The sequence below is a fragment of the Culex pipiens genome, chromosome 2 (genome assembly GCF_016801865.2).
Source record: "Culex pipiens pallens isolate TS chromosome 2, TS_CPP_V2, whole genome shotgun sequence".
Taxonomy (NCBI): domain Eukaryota; kingdom Metazoa; phylum Arthropoda; class Insecta; order Diptera; family Culicidae; genus Culex; species Culex pipiens.
Genome location: NC_068938.1, coordinates 28,937,857 through 28,959,088, shown reverse-complemented (window position 1 = coordinate 28,959,088; position 21,232 = coordinate 28,937,857). Strand labels below are relative to the sequence as shown.

The window sequence follows — 21,232 nt, the reverse complement described above, 5'->3', positions numbered from 1 at the left end:
TACAAAAATACAAAAATACAAAAATACAAAAATACAAAAATACAAAAATACAAAAATACAAAAATACAAAAATACAAAAATACAAAAATACAAAAATACAAAAATACAAAAATACAAAAATACAAAAATACAAAAATACAAAAATACAAAAATACAAAAATACAAAAATACAAAAATACAAAAATACAAAAATACAAAAATACAAAAATACAAAAATACAAAAATACAAAAATACAAAAATACAAAAATACAAAAATACAAAAATACAAAAATACAAAAATACAAAAATACAAAAATACAAAAATACAAAAATACAAAAATACAAAAATACAAAAATACAAAAATACAAAAATACAAAAATACAAAAATACAAAAATACAAAAATACAAAAATACAAAAATACAAAAATACAAAAATACAAAAATACAAAAATACAAAAATACAAAAATACAAAAATACAAAAATACAAAAATACAAAAATACAAAAATACAAAAATACAAAAATACAAAAATACAAAAATACAAAAATACAAAAATACAAAAATACAAAAATACAAAAATACAAAAATACAAAAATACAAAAATACAAAAATACAAAAATACAAAAATACAAAAATACAAAAATACAAAAATACAAAAATACAAAAATACAAAAATACAAAAATACAAAAATACAAAAATACAAAAATACAAAAATACAAAAATACAAAAATACAAAAATACAAAAATACAAAAATACAAAAATACTAAAATACAAAAATACAAAAATACAAAAATACAAAAATACAAAAATACAAAAATACAAAAATACAAAAATACAAAAATACAAAAATACAAAAAAAACAAAATATTTGAAATATTTGAAATATTTGAAATATTTGAAATATTTGAAATATTTGAAATATTTGAAATATTTGAAATATTTGAAATATTTGAAATATTTGAAATATTTGAAATATTTGAAATATTTGAAATATTTGAAATATTTGAAATATTTGAAATATTTGAAATATTTGAAATATTTCAAATATTTCTTTGATTTAAAAAAAATATAATTTTTATTTTATTTTTTTGAATGATTGCAACAACCACAACAACTCCCCCTCTTCCCTTGACCACGGCCAGAGCCGAGGGACAAAAACTTTGAAATTTTTTTGCATCGGCCTTTCTTGAATTCTATAATTACTTGAAATGCTTGAATTACTGAAATTATTGAAAAAACTTGAATACCCTGAATTACTTGAAATACATTACATGTACTTGAATTTATCGAAATACCCATCCAACCCTAACGTTGCTTTTCACTTTACACAAAATTTCAACTTTTTCTTTGGAACGTGATTTTTCGCTAGATTCTCCCCTCCCCCAAAAAGCCACGGGCTTTATGCATGAGCCATTCTGGCCATTTCCCCCTGACGAAACTTACCTGGACTACCTGTCCCCAGAAGTCGAACGATCGAAAGTTCACTCAACAAACACAAACATTTATTAGCAAAGAAAACTTCAAATCTCTCTAAAATTCAATACCCAAGCAAATTCCGCCAATCAGCTGGCCAGCACGTCAAAACATGTCTGTTTTGTTTCCAAGCGTTACGGTCGACTTTAAAAAAATAACGCAACTTTTCGGCTTTAAACAGGGATCACAACTTCGTGAACTAGTTCATAACTTCATAAAGTGCACATCATGATTTCATGATTTTCGTACCATGATTTCATGAATTTGTTCACGTTTCCATGAACACGCTTGTTTGCTAAATTCGTGATTTTTTGTTCATGGCTACGGGAACGCTTTTTTTTGCGTGTATGCAACTTTTACTCATTAACACGTTGCTAAAAATAATCAAATTATTCTAAAAAATGTTAGAAAATTCAGGATGGTTAAAAATAAAATATTCAAAGTGAAAAGTGATATTTGATAAGCATGTGTTTCGTTTTCTGGTGAAATCATAAAGTTTTCCTTTAAGCAACTATTTTCCAGATATTTTTATACAATGTTTTGTATAAGGCTGCTCGGCTCCTTTCTTTTTTTAGTTCAAGAGAACAGTATTCTATGTATTTCCATCGGGCAACAAAAAAGTCGTATAAAATTAAAGTTTTGTGAATAAAACTAAAATTTTGCTTACTTATTTTTGGAACATAATTCAGAGTGATCCTGAATAAAGCTTTTTTATGGAAAATTATCGATATCTTTAAAAAAAAATGTGTTGTACCATTTTTCTATCCATAAAAATTGCTTTGCACAGTGCACAGTGGTCCGAAACCGAAATCTAGCGTGACAAAATTGATAGCGGCCACACGTTAAGATTTAGAGCTTTGGTGTCTTCGGGACAAATGATCAGGGTCAATAGAGGCATCTTTTGGTATGCTGGACATTAGGGTGGTCCAAATTTTAGGGTGGTTCAGAATTTTTATTTTGGCGGGATGACGAGATAGCGCTTTGGTGTCTTGAGAAAAGTTGTAGGGAACACCATTCTGAGCAACTTTGCTGAAGGGCACAAAGCTCTATCTTCAAACGGGAAGTTTCTAGAGCCATTTTTGTAATTTAGGTTTAGGTGTTTATGAAAAAATGAGTTTTTTGAATTTATCAACTCAGGCTTATGTCGTAGCGAGTTGGTGTCTTCTAGACATTTGAAGAGCTTATCAAAACATACATTTATCTTCCAAGAGAGCGAAAATCGGACCTTTTAAACGAAAGTTATAGCCAAAATACGACGAAAAAGACGCCATTTTGAAATGTGAATAACTCGAAAAGGTGGTGGAGTTTGACCTCGCTCTTAGAAGCATCCGAAAGTACACATTCTAGAGTACATTTGCTGAAAATATCTCGGAGGTCTTTTTTGTTTAACTCATTTAATCTTAATTTGAAAATGAGCATTTTTAAATCGTTTTTTGCCCATAACTTTTGATAGAATTGACCAAAATTCGTTTTTCAAGAACGAAAATGTTCATTTTGACAAGCTCTACAATTGTCTAGAAGGGCTCAAAAATGTACAAAATGATCTAGTGGTTGTAAAAGAAGAAACAAGTTTTTACTGAAATATTTCAGGAATAAATTTAATTATTTTGTTGATTCCTGAAATATTTCAGTAAAAACTTGTTTCTTCTTTTACAACCACTAGATCATTTTGTACATTTTTGAGCCCTTCTAGACAATTGTAGAGCTTGTCAAAATGAACATTTTCGTTCTTGAAAAACGAATTTTGGCCAATTCTATCAAAAGTTATGGGCAAAAAACGATTTAAAAATGCTCATTTTCAAATTAAGATTAAATGAGTTAAACAAAAAAGACCTCCGAGATATTTTCAGCAAATGTACTCTAGAACGTGTACTTTCGGATGCTTCTAAGAGCGAGGTCAAACTCCACCACCTTTTCGAGTTATTCACATTTCAAAATGGCGTCTTTTTCGTCGTATTTTGGCTATAACTTTCGTTTAAAAGGTCCGATTTTCGCTCTCTTGGAAGATAAATGTATGTTTTGATAAGCTCTTCAAATGTCTAGAAGACACCAACTCGCTACGACATAAGCCTGAGTTGATAAATTCAAAAAACTCATTTTTTCATAAACACCTAAACCTAAATTACAAAAATGGCTCTAGAAACTTCCCGTTTGAAAATAGAGCTTTGTGCCCTTCAGCAAAGTTGCTCAGAATGGTGTTCCCTACAACTTTTCTGAAGACACCAAAGCGCTATCTCGTCATCCGGCCAAAATAAAAATTCTGAACCACCCTAAAATTTGGACCACCCTAATGTCCACCATACCAAAAGATGCCTCTATTGACCCTGATCATTTGTCCCGAAGACACCAAAGCTCTAAATCTTAACGTGTGGCCGCTATCAATTTTGTCACGCTAGATTTCGGTTTCGGACCACTGTGCAGTGGTCTATTCTATACAGTAAAATTAAGTGGAAAATTGATTTTCCGAAAAATGCTGAAGATTTGGAGGTTTGGTGTCTTTAGAAGAGTTGTTGTTGCAAATGGAAAGGTTCAACTTTTGGTTCGGTTGAAAATTAGGGTAGTTCACGGTTATTGTGATTTTGAAAATCTAGCTTTTCAGGAATATTTTTGAGATTTTTTTTTGTCTGGTAGAAAGTTTTTGGGTTTGCCAATCCTAACCAAAACCACCGAAATTTTATTTCGCAATTTATACCTTTTACAACTAAATTAAACGAAAGCATCTGAGCAAACCTCCAAAAATCAGTTTTTTGAACGTAACACTTTAGGGTTAAGTTTTAGAGAACAGTAATGTTTGGAGCACTTTTAAAGCTATATAAACAAAGATTTTTTATTTATTTTTTGACTAGTCAGTTTCGACTTAAGGGTCAAAAACAACAGCCATTTTAAGGTACTAAAAGATGAACATTTTTAACTTAAATATCTTGAAAACCGCTGCCAAATTTAAAACGCCAGGTTGCAATCGAAAGGGGAGATCTAGCACTACAAACGATGAAAAAATCTAAAAAAATATTACCAGAAATCGACATTTCGTCACTTTGGCTCTGAGGGCAGATTAAAATTCAGGGGGCAAAATTACATGGAAAAATATATAGTTGGACAATTTTAAAATTTCGTTAGGGTGGTCCCATACACTTTTCCCTTGAAAATTAATCATTTTCAAATGAAGATACCTCAAGTTTAATGGAAACACCCCTTTCGACTGCAACCTGGCGCTTAAATTTTTTTTTTTTGCCAAATAAGTCCAAATTTTCTTGTCAAAACATAAAAATTTGTTTGTTTTTTTAGAGCTCTTAAGGTGCAGCAAACATCACTTTTCTCTAAAACTTAAACATTGATTCATAGAACTTAAAGATCCATCAATTTCGGGAACAAAATTTCTTGAACAAGGTGCACAATTCCAAGTATCTCAAATCTAATAGAATTTTCAGATAAAAAAAGCAAATGGATTCAAGCAAATTGATATTGAGGTCTTAATCTTGGTTGGCTTACGATATCATTAGCGGCGAATAATTTTCCAAGAATTGTGAATCCGAAAAAATTAATCCTCCTCAACACAACCCCGCATGTAGACGGGTTTGAAATTCACTTGAAATCAATTTTCAACCAATTTTTGATGATTAAAAATCATTGGAAAAATTGAACTTTCCAAAATACATATCAAAAATTGTGTGATACACTTGTTTCATGTTATTGTGAAAATAGGCAATACACGGAAATAATGAATGGAAAACTTAAACAATGATCCCGAAAATGTAAAATGGGAAGGTATGATTTTGCATCTTTTGTGATGTGACCTGTGACCTCAATTTCGACTGGAAAAGTTGACATTACAACGAAAAAGTGATAAATTTACACATTCTTAGAGGTAAAATTAGACATTTCTTCAGTCATAAAAGATGTACCCATTCCGATATGAAATACATTACATTTATTATTTAAAAGGCAATACAACAATTCAAATTTGACTAAAATGGGGCCGCAGAACTCGAATTTGATTTTTAAAGAAAGAAAAGAGAAAAAAAAACGGATAAAAATGTTTGTTCGTGATTCGTTTATTCGAAGTCCTATACAAACTTTCGGATAATCGAACTTCGGATAATCGAAACTTCGTATAATCAAGTCCGGAATGTATTACCATTTATTTTACTGTGTAATGCTTCCACCTCGTAAGCGGTAGATTGTAACTGTGTGACCTCCGGTTGGGTGTAGATAGTAGAAGATAAGCCAAAACAATTCAAAAACAAAAATAACAATCTTTGTAAATGTGAGTTAGAACAACAAAACAAGAATGGTACTTTTTAGCATAGAAATGCTTAAAACTACTCTCTGGAAGCGTATTTAAAAACAGAAAGATCACACAGTTAAGTGAAGAATTATTTTAAAAAGGTAGGGTTATTGTTTCATAGTTGCAAGGATTTTAAAGTTATTCGACTGGTTAAAATTTTTTGGTTGAAAAGGTATATTAAATGGTCTTGCTTTATTTATTCAAACACCAAACTGGCAACTCTTACGTTGCGAAAAAAAAAAACACACAAACACACTGATCGCACCAACACACATACAAACGAAACACACACACCAAATTCGCAGCCAGCCAAGTGTACACGCGTTTGAACGCGGTTTTCTCTTCATTTCATTCATAAATTTCCTGCTGCGCGAGGTGGTCCGTCGTCATTCGTCGTCCTTGCGAAAATAATACCTACTTGCGTTGTTGGTGCATTGTGTCGTGGAACGAAAACGCAAAGGAAAAGCGCTAGTTCAGTTGGAAAAAAGGATATTTTCCTCGGATGACAAAATCGGATTAGTTTGTGCGATTAGTGTAAGCGATACAGTTGGATGCAGTTGCTTAAATTACTTGTTGTTTTTATACCCCCTTTTTGATTGGCATGACCATTTGGTTTGAAAGTTTTCACCCCTACTATTGGATTATTGTTTGGTATTGATTCTGAAGATTTTGATACTTTTCTGATTAGTTGAATAGTTTTGTGAGTTTCGAAACAGAGAACAACGAGTGTCAACGCGATAGTATATTTTTTTTTCAAGGGGCTTCCTTGCAGCCACGAAGGCCATCGATGTTAGTCATCGGTTTTGATAGTAGAGAAAAAGTGCTTCGAAACTGTTTCTGAGAAGTTTTCAATCTCTGTTTTATTTTTTCGCATGAATTTAGTACTCTTTTCAGTATCAGTAAGCGTACTCAGTAGGCTGTTATCTTGAAATATTTGCTATCAACTCTATTTTTTCCTCATCAAACGAAGTGATAAATCGATTTTGCTTTTTCGATTCCGTGGAATTGTGTACGTGTATGTGTGCATCAAAATCTCGAGATTGTATGCGACGACGTGCCAATTAGTTTGGAATTCCAGCAGTGCTAGTTTGAAACTATTTTTGAAAATTTATCTAAACAACAACTATTAAAAAAAAGAAAAAAATATTTTCCAACACAAAAAATTGCGCTTGTTTAATCTAAAAAATACAAATTTAAACTTTCATAGTATAACTTGTTTGCAACGTTACGGTTATTTGCGTACGATACAGTCGCGTTTCAAGTGCATGCTTGTGTGCGTCCCTGTAAATGTGTGCGTGAACGTTTTTCTTTATTTTGATTACGTTTTCTTGCTTCTCTTCGGTTCGATGTCAAGTGGTTTTGTTTGCATACAAAAGGAGACATACACACACACGTACATTCAGGATAACTGTGCAGTGCACACGGTCGAGTCTCGGCGGTCGTAAGCTGCAGTAGCACAGATGATCGACGGTGAACCGAAAGCAAGATGACGTCCAACTATGCCGTGAGCCTGACGGATTTCCAGGCCAAGCTGATCTCCGTGGAAGGCGTCAAGCTGGAGGAGTACAATGATCGCAATACGATCGACATCGAAGCAGGCATGACACTGAAGATCGTGGAACGAATATCCGGGAGGTATGCCGCGATCCAGATACTGGACTATTACAATCCGGACCATAAGGCGCACGAAAGTCACCTGTTTCAGTGTCTGCAAACCCAGCTGCAGCCCGTCCCGGATGACCTGTGGATGTACGTCGTTGCCATACTCGATCCCCAGGAGCGGCTGAACTTTGCGAAGCACCCGAAACGAATGCTACAAGCAAAGCAGCTGGATGTATCCAAAATAGTTAAGGTGTCTGGCCGACCATTCGGGAAGACGGGAGAATTTTTCGACTGCATCATCCGCTATATTGGACCCGTGCGGGAGATTGGCCCTGGCCACTACATTGGGCTGGAACTGTTGGTAATGTAACGTTTGGTTTTTGTTTCCCTGTTTTTACTCAATGTGCTTGTCTATTGGATTTTAACTCTCTTTTGTTTGAATTTTTCCAAAGTTGGCTTTTCTATCTAGAGTAATTGCATCTGGTTTTAATCAAGAATTGGCTTTCACCTTACTATCATCTGAATTATTAGAAACAGTTAGAAATCAAGTAGATCTACTAGTGCTTTTCAGCAGAAACCCTGAAAGTTTTACCTGACTAAACAAAACGATTGGCAAAATCAGCACAAGACTAACAAAAGGCCAGTCGCAAATCATTTCTGAGCACTCAACGGATAGTTTAGGTGTTCATGTATCCCCCGGATTATCCCCTCTAAAACTCATTTTCATTTGCAGAGCTTTACGTTTGGTGAGTCGCCCCAGAAGGATGATCTATCGTTCGTGTCCAATTATATGAAAATTGAGCCCAAATTGGCTCTGATCCTCGCTGTTAACTGGCTTGATCTGGACGAGTACGAGCTGCCCAACACCAGCAAACAATCGAAGAAAAACTTTGTGAGTGATTTACTCTGTGGCGCAAAGGAAAAAATCAAACGCAACGGAAAACGTTTTACGGATCTAACGAAAAGCTACAGCGATCACCGCGAAGACTCCGTCGCCAGATCCTTTACGCCAGATCCGGTGGGGCCCAATCGCAACTCGGGAGATTTCTCCAGCTGCTTCGACGCGACACACGCGATGGAAACCAGAAACCAGAAGCGAATTGCCGCCTCGGTTTCGAGCCCAAATTTGTCCAAGCAGGACAGCAGCAGCAGCACCGGCAGTTCCAGTCGGATAACCAACAATTTGAACGTAGTGATGGATCCCGACCTCCGGTACATCGACAGCCAAACCGAGGACAGCTACCGCTCGGGCAGAAGCTCCCAGAACAGCTCCAACAACAGTACCCTAAAGCATTCCAAAACTCGCAGAAAGTCCCCCAAAGCGAGCACATTCCGCCTTGATGACCGGGACATTGTCATCATAGATACAACCGACATCAAGGAAGCGACCAGTAACGAAAGCGCTGTGATAATCGTGGATCCGCCGGCCATCGTGCCCGAGCCGGACACCACCGACGTCGATCTCAAAGATGTGTTGGGCAGCAATTGGCCCGCAGCGGCCGGCGGAACGGCCAGCATCTTGAACACGGAAAACAAGAAGACGCAAACCCGGCCCAGCAGCTATGCGGCTGCGGTAGCTACGAACGGTGGCGGTGGCGGTGGCTACAGCAGCAGTAGCAGCACCAGCACCAGCAGCAACCGGATGCCGGGCAAGTTCGAGCGGAACAAGTCGCCGAATCCGCTGAGCCACCTGGCCAGTTCGAAGCCGGGCACGATAAGCTACAGGAAGGAACAGAGGATGATGCAGGACGCGGCGACGATGGCAAGTGAGTATCGAAGCCTTTTGATGAAATTAAGAGAATTCATCATATAACTTTAAAATGTTGTTTTGGGATAAAGAGAGTTGCTTACTTGCTCACTGTCTTGCCTCGACTGAGTTACTTTTATTCGATATAACATTTTTCAGAGAGGACAAACCCTTTCGCACTCTTCGGTAATATTATTATCTGGTAGAGAAAGTATAAGCTGACAAATCTTTAAATCAGAAATTTGCAAAAATCAAAAATCACCGATTTAACGGGTTAAATCCTATTTAAATTTCAAAGCCGTAGCTACACGGAGAAAAAAGAGTTCCCAAAATCGTGAACAAGCGTTCATGAAAATGGGAACCTCGAACAAAGTGTTCAAATCCCATGGTACGATTTTGAAAAACGTACCATGAAATTTGAACACTTTGTTCGCGGTTCCCATTTTCATGAACGCTTGTTCACGATTTTGGGAACTCTTTTTTCTCCGTGTACCGCTACTGTCGCAACCAGTTAGAATCATGAAATGATCAGTTTGCAACACTGACTAGCAGCACAAATTGGAAAAATAAAAAAAATCTTTAAGAAGAAACTATGTTTTGATAAGTTTTTTTTATTTCTCACATCTGAAGTAAATTTTGCAAATATGACAAATTTAAATAACTTGACTTCTTCAAATTTTAATTCAAAATAATATTAAAATTTTCCGCCAGATACCGCCAAAAATCGGTGCGAGACGCCAATTTCGGATGCGCAGGAGGTTCGCAACCGGTCTCTTTCGAAAACATCCCATCAGTGTGTTATTTTTTTCGAAAATAAACATTCACGCGACTACTGAGGGTAAATTTAGACAGACGGACACGCACGCACAGCGAGACTGCATGCTCGAAACTCCGACCGACCTAATAATAGCAAACCCGATCACTCGCTGACACATATCGGCGCGGTTTCAACCCCGTTGTTGCATTTCGAATTCTATCACTTTCCAAATAGTGGCCCAACTTTTCAAGTGTCTTCAAATTTTAACAAAGGATCGTGAAAAAATCATGCGTTTAAAAGGAGGTTCTCACCCACAAAATCCGTTGGAACGTATTTGTGGCTAAACCGGAGTGAAAGTGATTAAAATATTTGCGTTTGTGCGTGTTCCATTTAAGGTGTAAAACGTTGCATTTAAAATAGACTCTTTTTTTCCCCGTAATTAGTGAGTAACCGTGTGTGCAAGTTCGTGTTGTTCGATCATTGAATGTGCAATCGACCGAGTGACTTTAGCAAGTTAGATAACGCAACTATACAAGACTGAGCAGTTTAAAATGATTCCCGATTTTGTCGACCTCATGAACTCGGATGTTTCCGACATCCCGCTGACCGTGCTGGACTTCTACGACCCGGCGGATAGTTCAGAGCACTACGAAGGTTAGACAATTTGAGGCTGACGTTACGAAGATTTTAAGGTTTTTTTTTTCGATAAATCAACGAAAACGTTTGTTGAAATTGTTTAGAAATGTCAGTTTCATAAATTATAACAGAAAAATTTAATTTGAAATCCAACTTGAATACTTCTATACATAATATTTTTTTTCAACTAAAAATTTACTTCCCGGCATATTTTTTAAGTTGACTTTCTTGTTTAATGCAAAATTTAATTTGCAATCGTCTACATCCCAGACACGATTATCCGAAGGCTTCGAAAAAATTCAATTCGGATAATCGAATAACGAAAAAAAATGATTTTTCGTTTTCTTATTTTTGATTGCATTTTATTATTTACTAGGCGATCAACTTTTTAAATTAGATTAAAATAGGATCACAGAACTCGAATTGGAATCGGCTCCCCTTCCACTAACATTTACACACAAGATCCTCTTAGCTTTAAGAAAAATGTAATTACAATAGCCGACTCGGTCCTAACCAGTACCGAAAAGGACCTAATAAAAATAATTTTATGATGAAAAAATAAAAACTCAAATTTGATGTTTAAAACAAGAAAAAGCCAAAAAAAAAAACAAAAAATATTTGTTTTGTTCGTGATTCGATTATCCGAACAAAACCTCGGATAATCGAAACTTCGGATAATCGGGGCTTCGGATCTCGAGTCTGGACTGAACAACATTGAATTTTTGAGCACTTTGGAGCTCTGTACAGTAGCGTGGTTCACGGATATATGAAAAAGACAAAAGTGTTCGAATAATCGAGTCTGGACTGTATTTATTTTTTTAGAGTTAGGCCGTTGCAAATATTTTTTAAAGTTTGTATCTTCATAATCGGTCTAAAAAATCAGGAGGCAAGAGAAAATACCAAAAAACTTCAAAATGGTTGTCTCTTTGTATTCAAAATAGTACCGTAAACCAGGGTGGCATTGGTAGGATTTCAATTTATTTTTGAAATGTTTTCCACTGGTATGGGTTTTCACGACATTCTTATTTTTGAAACATGTACTGGGGTAGGTCACACAAGGTGCACGCACCGTTTTAAAACATTTTTTTTCAAAAGTGTTTAAAAAAATAGTTACATTAAAAAACATAGTTTTAATTCCGGGGTGACTTTGACAGTCATATTTTTTCTCGTTAATATCAAATTTAATGTGTTCAAACTTTATGTTTACGCAAATTGTACCACCACTAAGGTTGCTAACATAGTTTTCAAGGAAAAAACCAATGCTTATATTGAGTTAACTATGTTAATAAGCTTTTTAACCAAATATATATATCCACCAACTCACACGAAATCGGAAAAAGTTGCCCCGACCCCTCTTCGTTTTTCGTGAAACTTTGCTCTAAAGGGTTATTTTGGTTCCTGATTACGAATCCGAGGTCCATTTTTCGATATCTCGTGACGGTGGGGCGGTACGACCCCTTTCATTTTTCTGGTTTTTTACTAAGACACGTTTTTCAGTGATTTGTAGCTCGCAACCGTGAAGAGATAGAAATTTGGTGTCAAAGGGACTTTTGTGTAAAATTAGACGCCCGATTTGATGGCGTACTCAAAATTCCGAAAAAACGTATTTTTCATCAAAAAAAGTTAAAAATTGTTTTAAAATCGCTGCCATTTCCCGTTACGCAACTGTCAAAAATCGTGAGACATGTCATTTTACGATTGTTGTGACTCTTGCATTGCGAGAATCAGATTTTTTTTTCAAAGAAAATATTTTTGTGATGAGTGAGTGTATCCGGTTTGTTTTTTTTTATTTTCGAAAAATCCCCACATACAAGCAGTGCACAAGCCACAACAATCGTCCAAGGGGTCATTCTTATGCAAAATTAGCTGAACTTTCCGAAAAAAATACTTTCAAAAGCACACGATTGAGTTTTTGGGGTTAAAAATTCGAAAAACTGGTCAAAAATGGTCAAAATCATAACTTTTTCAAAAAACTTTTTTGTAAAATTCTGATAACTCGTGAAGAATACATGCAAACCCCTTATGTCTATATATCAAAATTTTTGTTTTTGTCTGCTCTACAACTTTGTAGAACATTGTTACGCTTTAAAATGTAACCCTGCCCTGTTAGAAAAAACATGTAATTTTAAAATGAAAAAATTTGTTCTAAATGAAAAAATGACCCTTCTGGGTTATTTCAGATTCGAAAAGTACATTAAATTTCCCATAAAATGACATGTCTCACGATTTTTGACAGTTGAGTAACGGGAAATGGCAGCGATTTTGAAACAATTTTTAACTTTTTTTGATGAAAAACATGTTTTTTCGGAATTTTGAGTACGCCATCAAATCGGGCGTCTAATTTCACACAAAAGTCCCTTTGACACCAAATTTCTGTCTCTTCACGGTTGCGAGCTACAAATCACTGAAAAACGTGTCTTAGTAAAAAAACCAGAAAAATGAAAGGGGTCGTACCGCCCCACCGTCACGAGATATCGAAAAATGGACCTCGGATTCGTAATCAGGAACCAAAATAACCCCTTAGAGCAAAGTTTTACGCAAATCGAAGAGGGGTCGGAGCAACTGCTGTGTGAGTTGGCGGAGATTTGTTTATAAAATTATCGATTAAAATTGCATTTGAAACGTCATTCAAACCACGAATCAAAATTTCAACATTTTATATGAAATTTGTTCAGCTTTTTTTTTTTTTTTTTATTTCATGATTTATTTATTTAGGCTCGGTAGCAATAAGCGATAAGGAGCCGTGTATCTCTTTTACAATACAAAATAATGAATGATTTATGGTGAAATAAAGTGTCCGAGAAGCGGAGCTGCTTCGATGATTTTACCCCAAAAAAGTTTAATTATTGGCATCAACGTTGTTATGAGATCAACAAAAGATTGATCAATTTGATATACACTACATATACTCGAAATAATTAGTTCAATGGGATAACTATTTGAATAACTTGGTATGTTAGCGGGTGTATGAGGATCTGATTTCTTCTTTTTGCATTTTGGAGGATCGTTGATCTGGGTTTGGTCTGTCCGGTTTTGGAGGTTGTTTGAGCTTGGTGTCGTTCCAGATGATGTTGCTTGAGCCTGTTTCTTGAGTTTGTACGATGAAACTCTCGGGCCTTCGATGGTTCGGGTGCTGGCAGGATCTTCAGTTGTTGATACTCCGGGTTGGCTCTCAGTGGGCGTTTGACGAATGATGGTGTTTGATGAAGACTTCACGCTTTGCCGCGTTTTCTTCCGAAGAGCTTTTTCTTTGGCCTTGAATATTCGACACTGAGAAATGTGTGAATGATGTTCCTTACACAATCGACAAAAATCATTTGTGATAGAACAATCAGAGGAGTCGTGATGGTGTAGACATTTTGGACATCGGACTTGGTTTGCACAGTACTTAGCTGTGTGTCCGAATCGCTGACACACGTGGCAAAACATGGGTTTCGGGAAGAACGGTCGCACAGGCAAACGTACATTTTGGACTTCTACGAAATCGGGCAGTAACGTACCCGCAAAAGTTACCTTGATCGCAGCACTTGGGACGTAACTTCGATCTGCGGTTTGTTTGGCAAGTCTACTAAACTGCAGAAGAGGAACAGGGTTGACATCACAACGGCGAAATTTTCCAATTCCATGTTGTGCTATCACAGACTGGTCCATTCCTTCTAGGTCGATTACACCATTGATCTCCACGCTTGTTGCCGGGATGTACACCCGATAACTTGCAGAGAATAAGGAATCCATCACGATTTTGTTAGCGTCTTCTCGGTTTGTAAAGATGACCTTGAGTTTCGTTGTACTCACCCTTTCAATAGACTGAAAGGATTTGTACCTAGCTTGTACAGCGGTTGCTATTCGGAGCAATTCCAATGGTTGTTCGATTTGACGAAAATACACGTCGTAGCTGCTCGATGCCGGAAAGTGAAAAATGCTTTTCCTTGTTTTCCTCAGGTGGTCACTGTTCAGATGTTGAAATTGGTCGGTAGAGTTCACCATGATGGCCGATAGGTAACGACACGTAAGGAAGTCTATATTGTTCTAGGAGAACGAAAAAGGTCAACCGATCACGTCGGATGATGAGAGTCAACTGAAATTTGTTCAGCTGAAAATGCCTATAAATTTGGAGATTTTATGAAATTATGTTTCAGAAATACATAATATTTTTTATCTGCAAACTTTGTTTACCTTCTTTTAGTGGAAAATTGTCCAAAGAATCTGAAAATGCATTCCGTTTTCCGATTCAAAATCATGTTCGTTGAGAAAATGATGACACTTTGAGAAGATTAAAACAATGTCATCAACATTTTCTTAATTATAGTTAACTAACTTTTTAAAAACATCAAAATTTTATGAAAAATTCTTCTTGAGGTACTTTGAACACTTCTCTACCACGGACAGTATGATTCCATACCATTCCGTACAAATTTAATTTATACTCTTCATTTTGCCATAAAATCTCAAACCTATCCAAGTCTAATTAACTGAAACAATCTAAAATGCATTTTCTTGCGTTTAAAATCATATTTAGCATGTCAGAGATCGAACAAAAATATTTTGAAACTTATTCTAGAGTTTTTTTTAATGGTTCAAATGAAAATGTTTAGGTTCTGAATCCTTTAAAAAAAACGTTACTTAATCCACCTTTAGTTCGTTGGTGCCTTCCTCACAAAAACCACCTTTTTAACAATCTTCCGAAGTTTAGCTAAAATCTTTTTTTAGCATAACTTTTGAAGAACTTTTCTAAACTTCATAATATTAACTAGGGTCTTGTGGGACCCCAATACGGATCGAATGAGACCATAACGGTCCAAATCGGTTCAGCCAGTCCGGAGATAATCGTGTGCATATTTTTCGGTGCACGGACTTACAGACATACACACGCACAGACATTTGTTCAGAATTTGATTCTGAGTCGATAGGTATACGTGAAGGTGGGTCGACGGTCAAATTAAGAAGTTCATTTTTCGAGTGATTTTATAGCCTTTCCTCATTGAGGTGAGGAAGGCAAAACACACAATTTCTAAAAAAAAAATAAATCTTGATTTAAAATTTAATTTTAAAATAAAAAAAAAACTGTGCCTTCAATATTACCAAATTTGAATTTGTGGTCTGCTGAAAATGTATTTTTAATGCCCTGAAAACAGACTAAGGCCTTCGTTGAGTGGGCTTAAATCATCATTGCTAAATGTTGTGTCAGAAAACAAAATATGGTCTCATGATAATTAATTGAAATAAGATTCTAAATAAGTTAAAAAATGTTGTGAAACATTTAGTACACTCATAAAACCACGTATCAAATGTGTATACATTTGCTAAGATGTGACTCACAAATACTTGTATCACACTCGTGAATCACATTCACACAAAAATGATTTCATTAAGTGTGTATTAGTCAAAATGCACACATCAGCATAACTAACGACAGTTTGTTTTGAAATCGTGTCGCGCTACTCGGTTAAATGTTTCCCCTGCGAGACTATTTCTACGCCCAGTACTTGACCGCTCTGAACGCTCTGTTTCGTTACATCTTCCCCATCACCAACAACAACAACGCCCTCACCGATGGTCAACATCCGCTCTGTTTTCCGCACCCGCCGCCCCCAGCAGATCCAACCGACACCTCGTCGCTCATCACATTCGACAATGGCAACGGCTCTGTGCTACCTCCACCGCCGCCGCACGGGCCATCTCCGTCCGATCCGGAAGCGGTCATTCAGCCGTCGCCGCTGAAGGAGCTGCCGGACAACGCGCTGCTCGAGGTGGGCTCGATGGTCGAGGTGGACGTCGAGCATGCCGAGCTGTACGGCGTCATCCGCTGGATCGGGCCGCTGCACATCCCGGGCACGATCAGCAGCAGCAACACGCGCGTCATGGTCGGCATCGAGCTGGAGGAGGAACCGATGGAGGGCAGCGTGGAGATCACGGACGGGGTTTACGACAATGTTAGGTGAGGATCGGGTTGGACTGGGTTTTGAGTGAAAGATTCATTTTTGGTATTGCGTGTTGCAGGTTGTACAAATGTCCGGCGCACCGTGGCATCTTTGTGTATCCGGCTCAGTGTAATCAGGACCGACGCTTCCAGGACGTGCTGCCGTCGGCGAACCAGATCCCGCCGAAGGTGGTGGCTTCGTCGTCCAAGTCCGAAGCCGGGCAGATGTTTGGCGCGAAGGATTGCCCCATCGTGGTCGGATCGGTGGCTCCGCTGAGTAAGGACTTGAGGCGAGGTTTTAAGTGGGTTGCTGCTAATGATGACGATGTTGTTTTACAGATATTCTAAAACCAGACGATTTGGACGCCATTTGTGGCAAGTTCAAAGGAATACAAGGACACCACAACTCTTGCTATTTGGACGCCACGCTGTTTTCCATGTTTACCTTTACGAGTGTATTTGACTCGTTGCTGTTTCGTCCGAGGGAACCGGAGGTATGCGTTTAAAGGTCGTTTTTTTTTAAGCCTCCTAATAATCTGTATTTTTCCAACAGGACAACTCCCAATACGAGGAGGTTCAGCGTGTTCTACGCGAAGAAATCGTAAATCCACTACGGGCGAACCACTTTGTGCGAGCGGATCGCGTTATGAAGCTACGCCAGCTGCTGGATCGGCTGAGTTCGGTCACCGGGCTAACCAGCGAAGAGAAGGACCCGGAAGAGTTCCTGAACAGCTTGTTGGCGCAAATTTTGCGGGCAGATCCCTTTCTGAAGGTAGTCACTTAAAGCATTCAAGCGTAACAAATAGATAAACGTGCTTCGTTACAGCTAAGTTCCGGCCTAGATACGTTCTACTATCAACTTTTCGTGGAGAAAGATGACCAGCTGAAGCTACCTTCGGTGCAGCAGCTGTTTGAGCAGAGCTTCCTCACGTCCAACATCAAGCTCAAGGAGGTTCCGTCCTGTTTGATCATCCAGATGCCACGCTTCGGCAAGAACTTCAAGATGTACCCCAGGATATTGCCGTCGCAGGTCCTGGACGTAACGGACATCATCGAGGACTGTAAGTCACTTCAATCCAGCAATTCGCAAGCAAGATGTAAACTAACTTCCCTTTTCCAGCCCCCCGCCAGTGTACGGTTTGTGGCTGCCTGGCGGAGCACGAGTGCCGGGACTGCTTCGGCATGATGCAGGGCAGCATCGACGGGCTGGAGAGTACGGCCTTCTGTCGGGTTTGCCTCGAGAAGGCGCACACGCACAACAAGCGCCAAAATCACACGCCCAGCCCGCTGACGGTGCCGAAGGACTTTAAGATGATGGCCGATCACTGTCCGGTGCCGCGGCTGTTTATGGAGCTGTTTGCGGTCGTGTGCATCGAAACGTCGCACTACGTGGCGTTCGTGAAGGCGGCCTCCGGCCAGGACGCGCCGTGGGTGTTTTTCGACTCGATGGCCGATCGGAAGGGTACGTTAGGGAGTGTGGACTCAGCTTAAATACTGAATAAGAGACTAAGTCAGATTTATTTTCCATACGATTTTGTATGAGAAAGTCATTATCTTGTTGTATCCGTTGCTAGGCAACAGAGAAAGACAATTTGTTGGGTAACTGTGGCTGTATTACGTCCTATTACGGCCTACTACATTTCTAACGAATTCCCTTCCTTACCAGGTGAACAAAACGGCTACAACATACCGGAGATGATCCCGGTGCCGGATCTACCGCAGTGGCTGTCCGAGGACGGTGCCCGCCAGTTGAACGAGAAAGCCATCAACGACAAAATGTTACCGGAACACGCCAAACGGTTACTCTGCGACGCGTACATGTGCATGTACCAAAGCACCGACGTGATGATGTATCGATAAAAAATGGCGGCGAAAATTGCGATCATGTTCCTGTACCTTAAACTGTTTTTTGTCTCATCCTCCTCTAACGACCTCCTAACTATTTTGCAAACTTAGGTTTTAAAAACCACCAGCGAAAGCAAATGCACTTGTTGTAACCACAATTATTACTCATCGGCTGTTTATGGAACCAAAATAATGAATACGTAGGACGAATTGCTTTGGAATAGAAACAACAAATCAAAAACGTGATTTTTTCCTGAACACAAACAAAAAAAGAGAAATATATTTATATTTACATCGGCGAGATGAAAGTCTCGTTCAACCAAACTAAAACACTACAAACTGAAGCAGAGAACTTAATGCAATACATACGAACGACAACCGGAAAGTTCAAATTTAGCGGAAGTGAGATCTTACTGTTGTTGTGCAAAGCAAAACACTAAAAGACAAATCTTTATCGTTCTTTAGAAAGGGTGGAATTGTTACTACAATCAAGTAAAAAAAAAGAGTTGACCTTTCACTTGTAGTTTAGGTGTGGCCAAAATCTATAACACTATATTATTGCTTTGTCTGTTTATCACGCGCGTAAAAATACTGAAAAATCCTCACGAGAACAAGTGTAACAGTAGCTTTAAAAGCTTTTGAGGAATTGTTCGTAAATTGTATTGACGATACTACAAGTACGCACCAATTTAGGGATCATTTCTCAAAACAAAGAAACACACGCACCCACGAAGAATTAAAAAAAGAAAATCAGAGCTCGATATACAACCGGGCGACCATTGTCGCATCAACACAGAGGCTTCACACACTGACGAAAGGGTTTCGAGTTTCTTGCTAGAAGGAAATATTTACCACCTTCCTCACCGTACACACACAACAAGCAACAACAGCGCCGTGTGACAAGTTTGCGTTTGATTAATAACTACTTAAAAACAGAAAGAGAGTATTCAAAATACCAACCGAGAGAAAAAATAACTGCAAAAATACAGCGAATGTTACGTCCTTCCGCATGTGACGGGAAGGTTAAACGAACACCGTACCTATAATAACTTATTGAACAACTTTTTTTTCTGGACAGAGAAACAAAACATGAAAGAAAGATGCTTCAAAAGCAGCGCGAAACTATTTGCAAGCGAAACAAAAAAAAAACGTAGAAATTGTTTAGATCCAATGCAATATTACTATATAAAATAGAACAAAAAAATCACGTCGGTCGAAATTGGCCGATTTTCCAAAAAGTAAGAAATTGAACACCAGAGTTTGGGCGCGGTACCGAGGTGGGTACTGCAGCTTGATGAGCAACAAAATTGGGAACTGTTCTCCAGAGTGCTGGATATGTTTAAAACCTTGTACCTAGTTGGGAAATGAATGAAACTTGGAAAAATATATATATATCAGTCGATCAGTTAATATCCGAAATCCCACTTCTGAAATTTTAAATCGAGTAAAAAAATGTATCTGGTCCATTTTATAGCATCGTAGCTCGGGTGGCAGGTCGGTGAAAATTTAAACTCTAGATTACCTTGTTCAGAAACGTATTTAGAAACAAGCCGAACTAAAACAAAAAAAAATTGGTTTGTGATTATTCGGCCCAATTTGAAGGAGCCGACATAAACTTTAAAAATTAAAAATGTATCTCTTTTTTTTATTTTTTTTATATTTTTGTGTTTTTAACTACACTGAAATCCCGATGGTTTGACAACAATTGTTGTCAAACGAACGGGGTCACTTTTTATTTTGACACCCTCAAACGAAAAAGTGACCAAACACCGGGGGTTGAGTGTAGTTCATTTTCTTCAATTTAAGGGGTTACACACTTGTAAAAAATCACAAAATTTCAAATTACAGAAAATTTACTAAATTTACTAAAAGCATGATTTTCAATTGGGTTCTAAAATGAAGCTTAGATTGCTAATATTATTGTTTACAGCGATAAAGCTTATTTTTCTGAGTACAATGACCCTTTGTACGACCACAAAGAGTTTAAAATGGATTTTTAAATCAATTTTGAAAAATTAACCTCGCGGTCCTTCTTGACAGAAAAGCTCCTACTTGACAGCTCGTTCCAAGGGGACCATAGTTGATCCATCGAAAAAATGTTGTCTTGTAAAAAAAATGTTTGCATTAAAATGAAAAAAAAAGTGATCAGAAATTGTTTTTAATCTTGTTTTTTACCGTTGTACATAAAAATTGACATAGGGCTTCAGTACCCAATTACTCCTGAAAGTTTCACGAAGATAATTCATGACTGAACTGAGTAAGAGACGATTTAAGTTTAAAGTTTTGCCATGCGCAAAGCGAACTGTCAAACTTTGTGAACGTTTTTCTCTAAACATGGAGTTGATTTACGGGTGCCACGATATCTCGAGATGTGATGGACCAAATTGGCTGAAATTTGGGGTGAAGACTCCCAAGACATATTCCGTGTGCATGACGAAGCCCGGTTTTTAAATTTTGCTTTTTTTTAGAAATACATAAATCAAAAACTGACGTTCTTTTATATGAAATACATAGAAATATTTTTATCTTTTTTTTAAATTAAGTTTTTGAAAATCGGCCTTCGTCATGCACACAGGACCGGTTTAACGAGTCTTCATCAAAATTTTGAGCTGATTTGTTCAAAGCAGTTTTGAGATATCGCGGCACCCGTTTTTTGAAACTACTAATTTCAAATAGCTATATCTCAGCAACGATGCAACCACATGTCTTCAAATTTATTTTGATAACAGATGAATCTTTGGGAAAATTTGAAATATGAATGACTAGATTAAAAATTATATGTGTTTAGTACAAAATAAACAATAAATAAGCTTAACTCAAAACAAAATTAATATTCAGATCCGTTAAGCAGACGTTAAAAAAATCATTTGGATATAAATTTTGGATTTTTTTTAAATTTTTGTGGATGTAAAATACACTCTTAATGAACATTATTTCGACGTTTCTTATTAAGAAAAAACAAATATTTTTGGAAATCAATTCAT

General features: G+C 37.3%; 1 protein-coding gene across 3 annotated transcripts; it reads left to right on the top strand.

The window, feature by feature from the left end:
* The first annotated feature begins 6,089 nt into the window (after window positions 1-6,089).
* LOC120415529 (ubiquitin carboxyl-terminal hydrolase CYLD) lies at window positions 6,090-19,636 on the top strand. Of its 3 annotated transcripts, none has more exons than XM_039577086.2 (10): window positions 6,090-6,275; window positions 7,096-7,704; window positions 8,077-9,109; window positions 16,079-16,421; window positions 16,484-16,680; window positions 16,743-16,897; window positions 16,957-17,175; window positions 17,230-17,464; window positions 17,524-17,865; window positions 18,070-19,636. In XM_039577086.2, exons 2-10 carry the CDS (start codon window positions 7,228-7,230, stop codon window positions 18,261-18,263), a joined length of 3,195 nt encoding a protein of 1,064 aa, XP_039433020.1. In that variant the 5' UTR covers window positions 6,090-6,275; window positions 7,096-7,227; the 3' UTR covers window positions 18,264-19,636. The 3 variants fall into 3 exon arrangements, with proteins under 3 accessions (XP_039433020.1, XP_039433022.1, XP_039433023.1); XM_039577088.2 differs by having other exon boundaries at window positions 6,091-6,275; window positions 16,082-16,421; XM_039577089.2 differs by lacking the exon at window positions 7,096-7,704 and having other exon boundaries at window positions 6,092-6,275.
* Window positions 19,637-21,232: the final 1,596 nt, after the last annotated feature.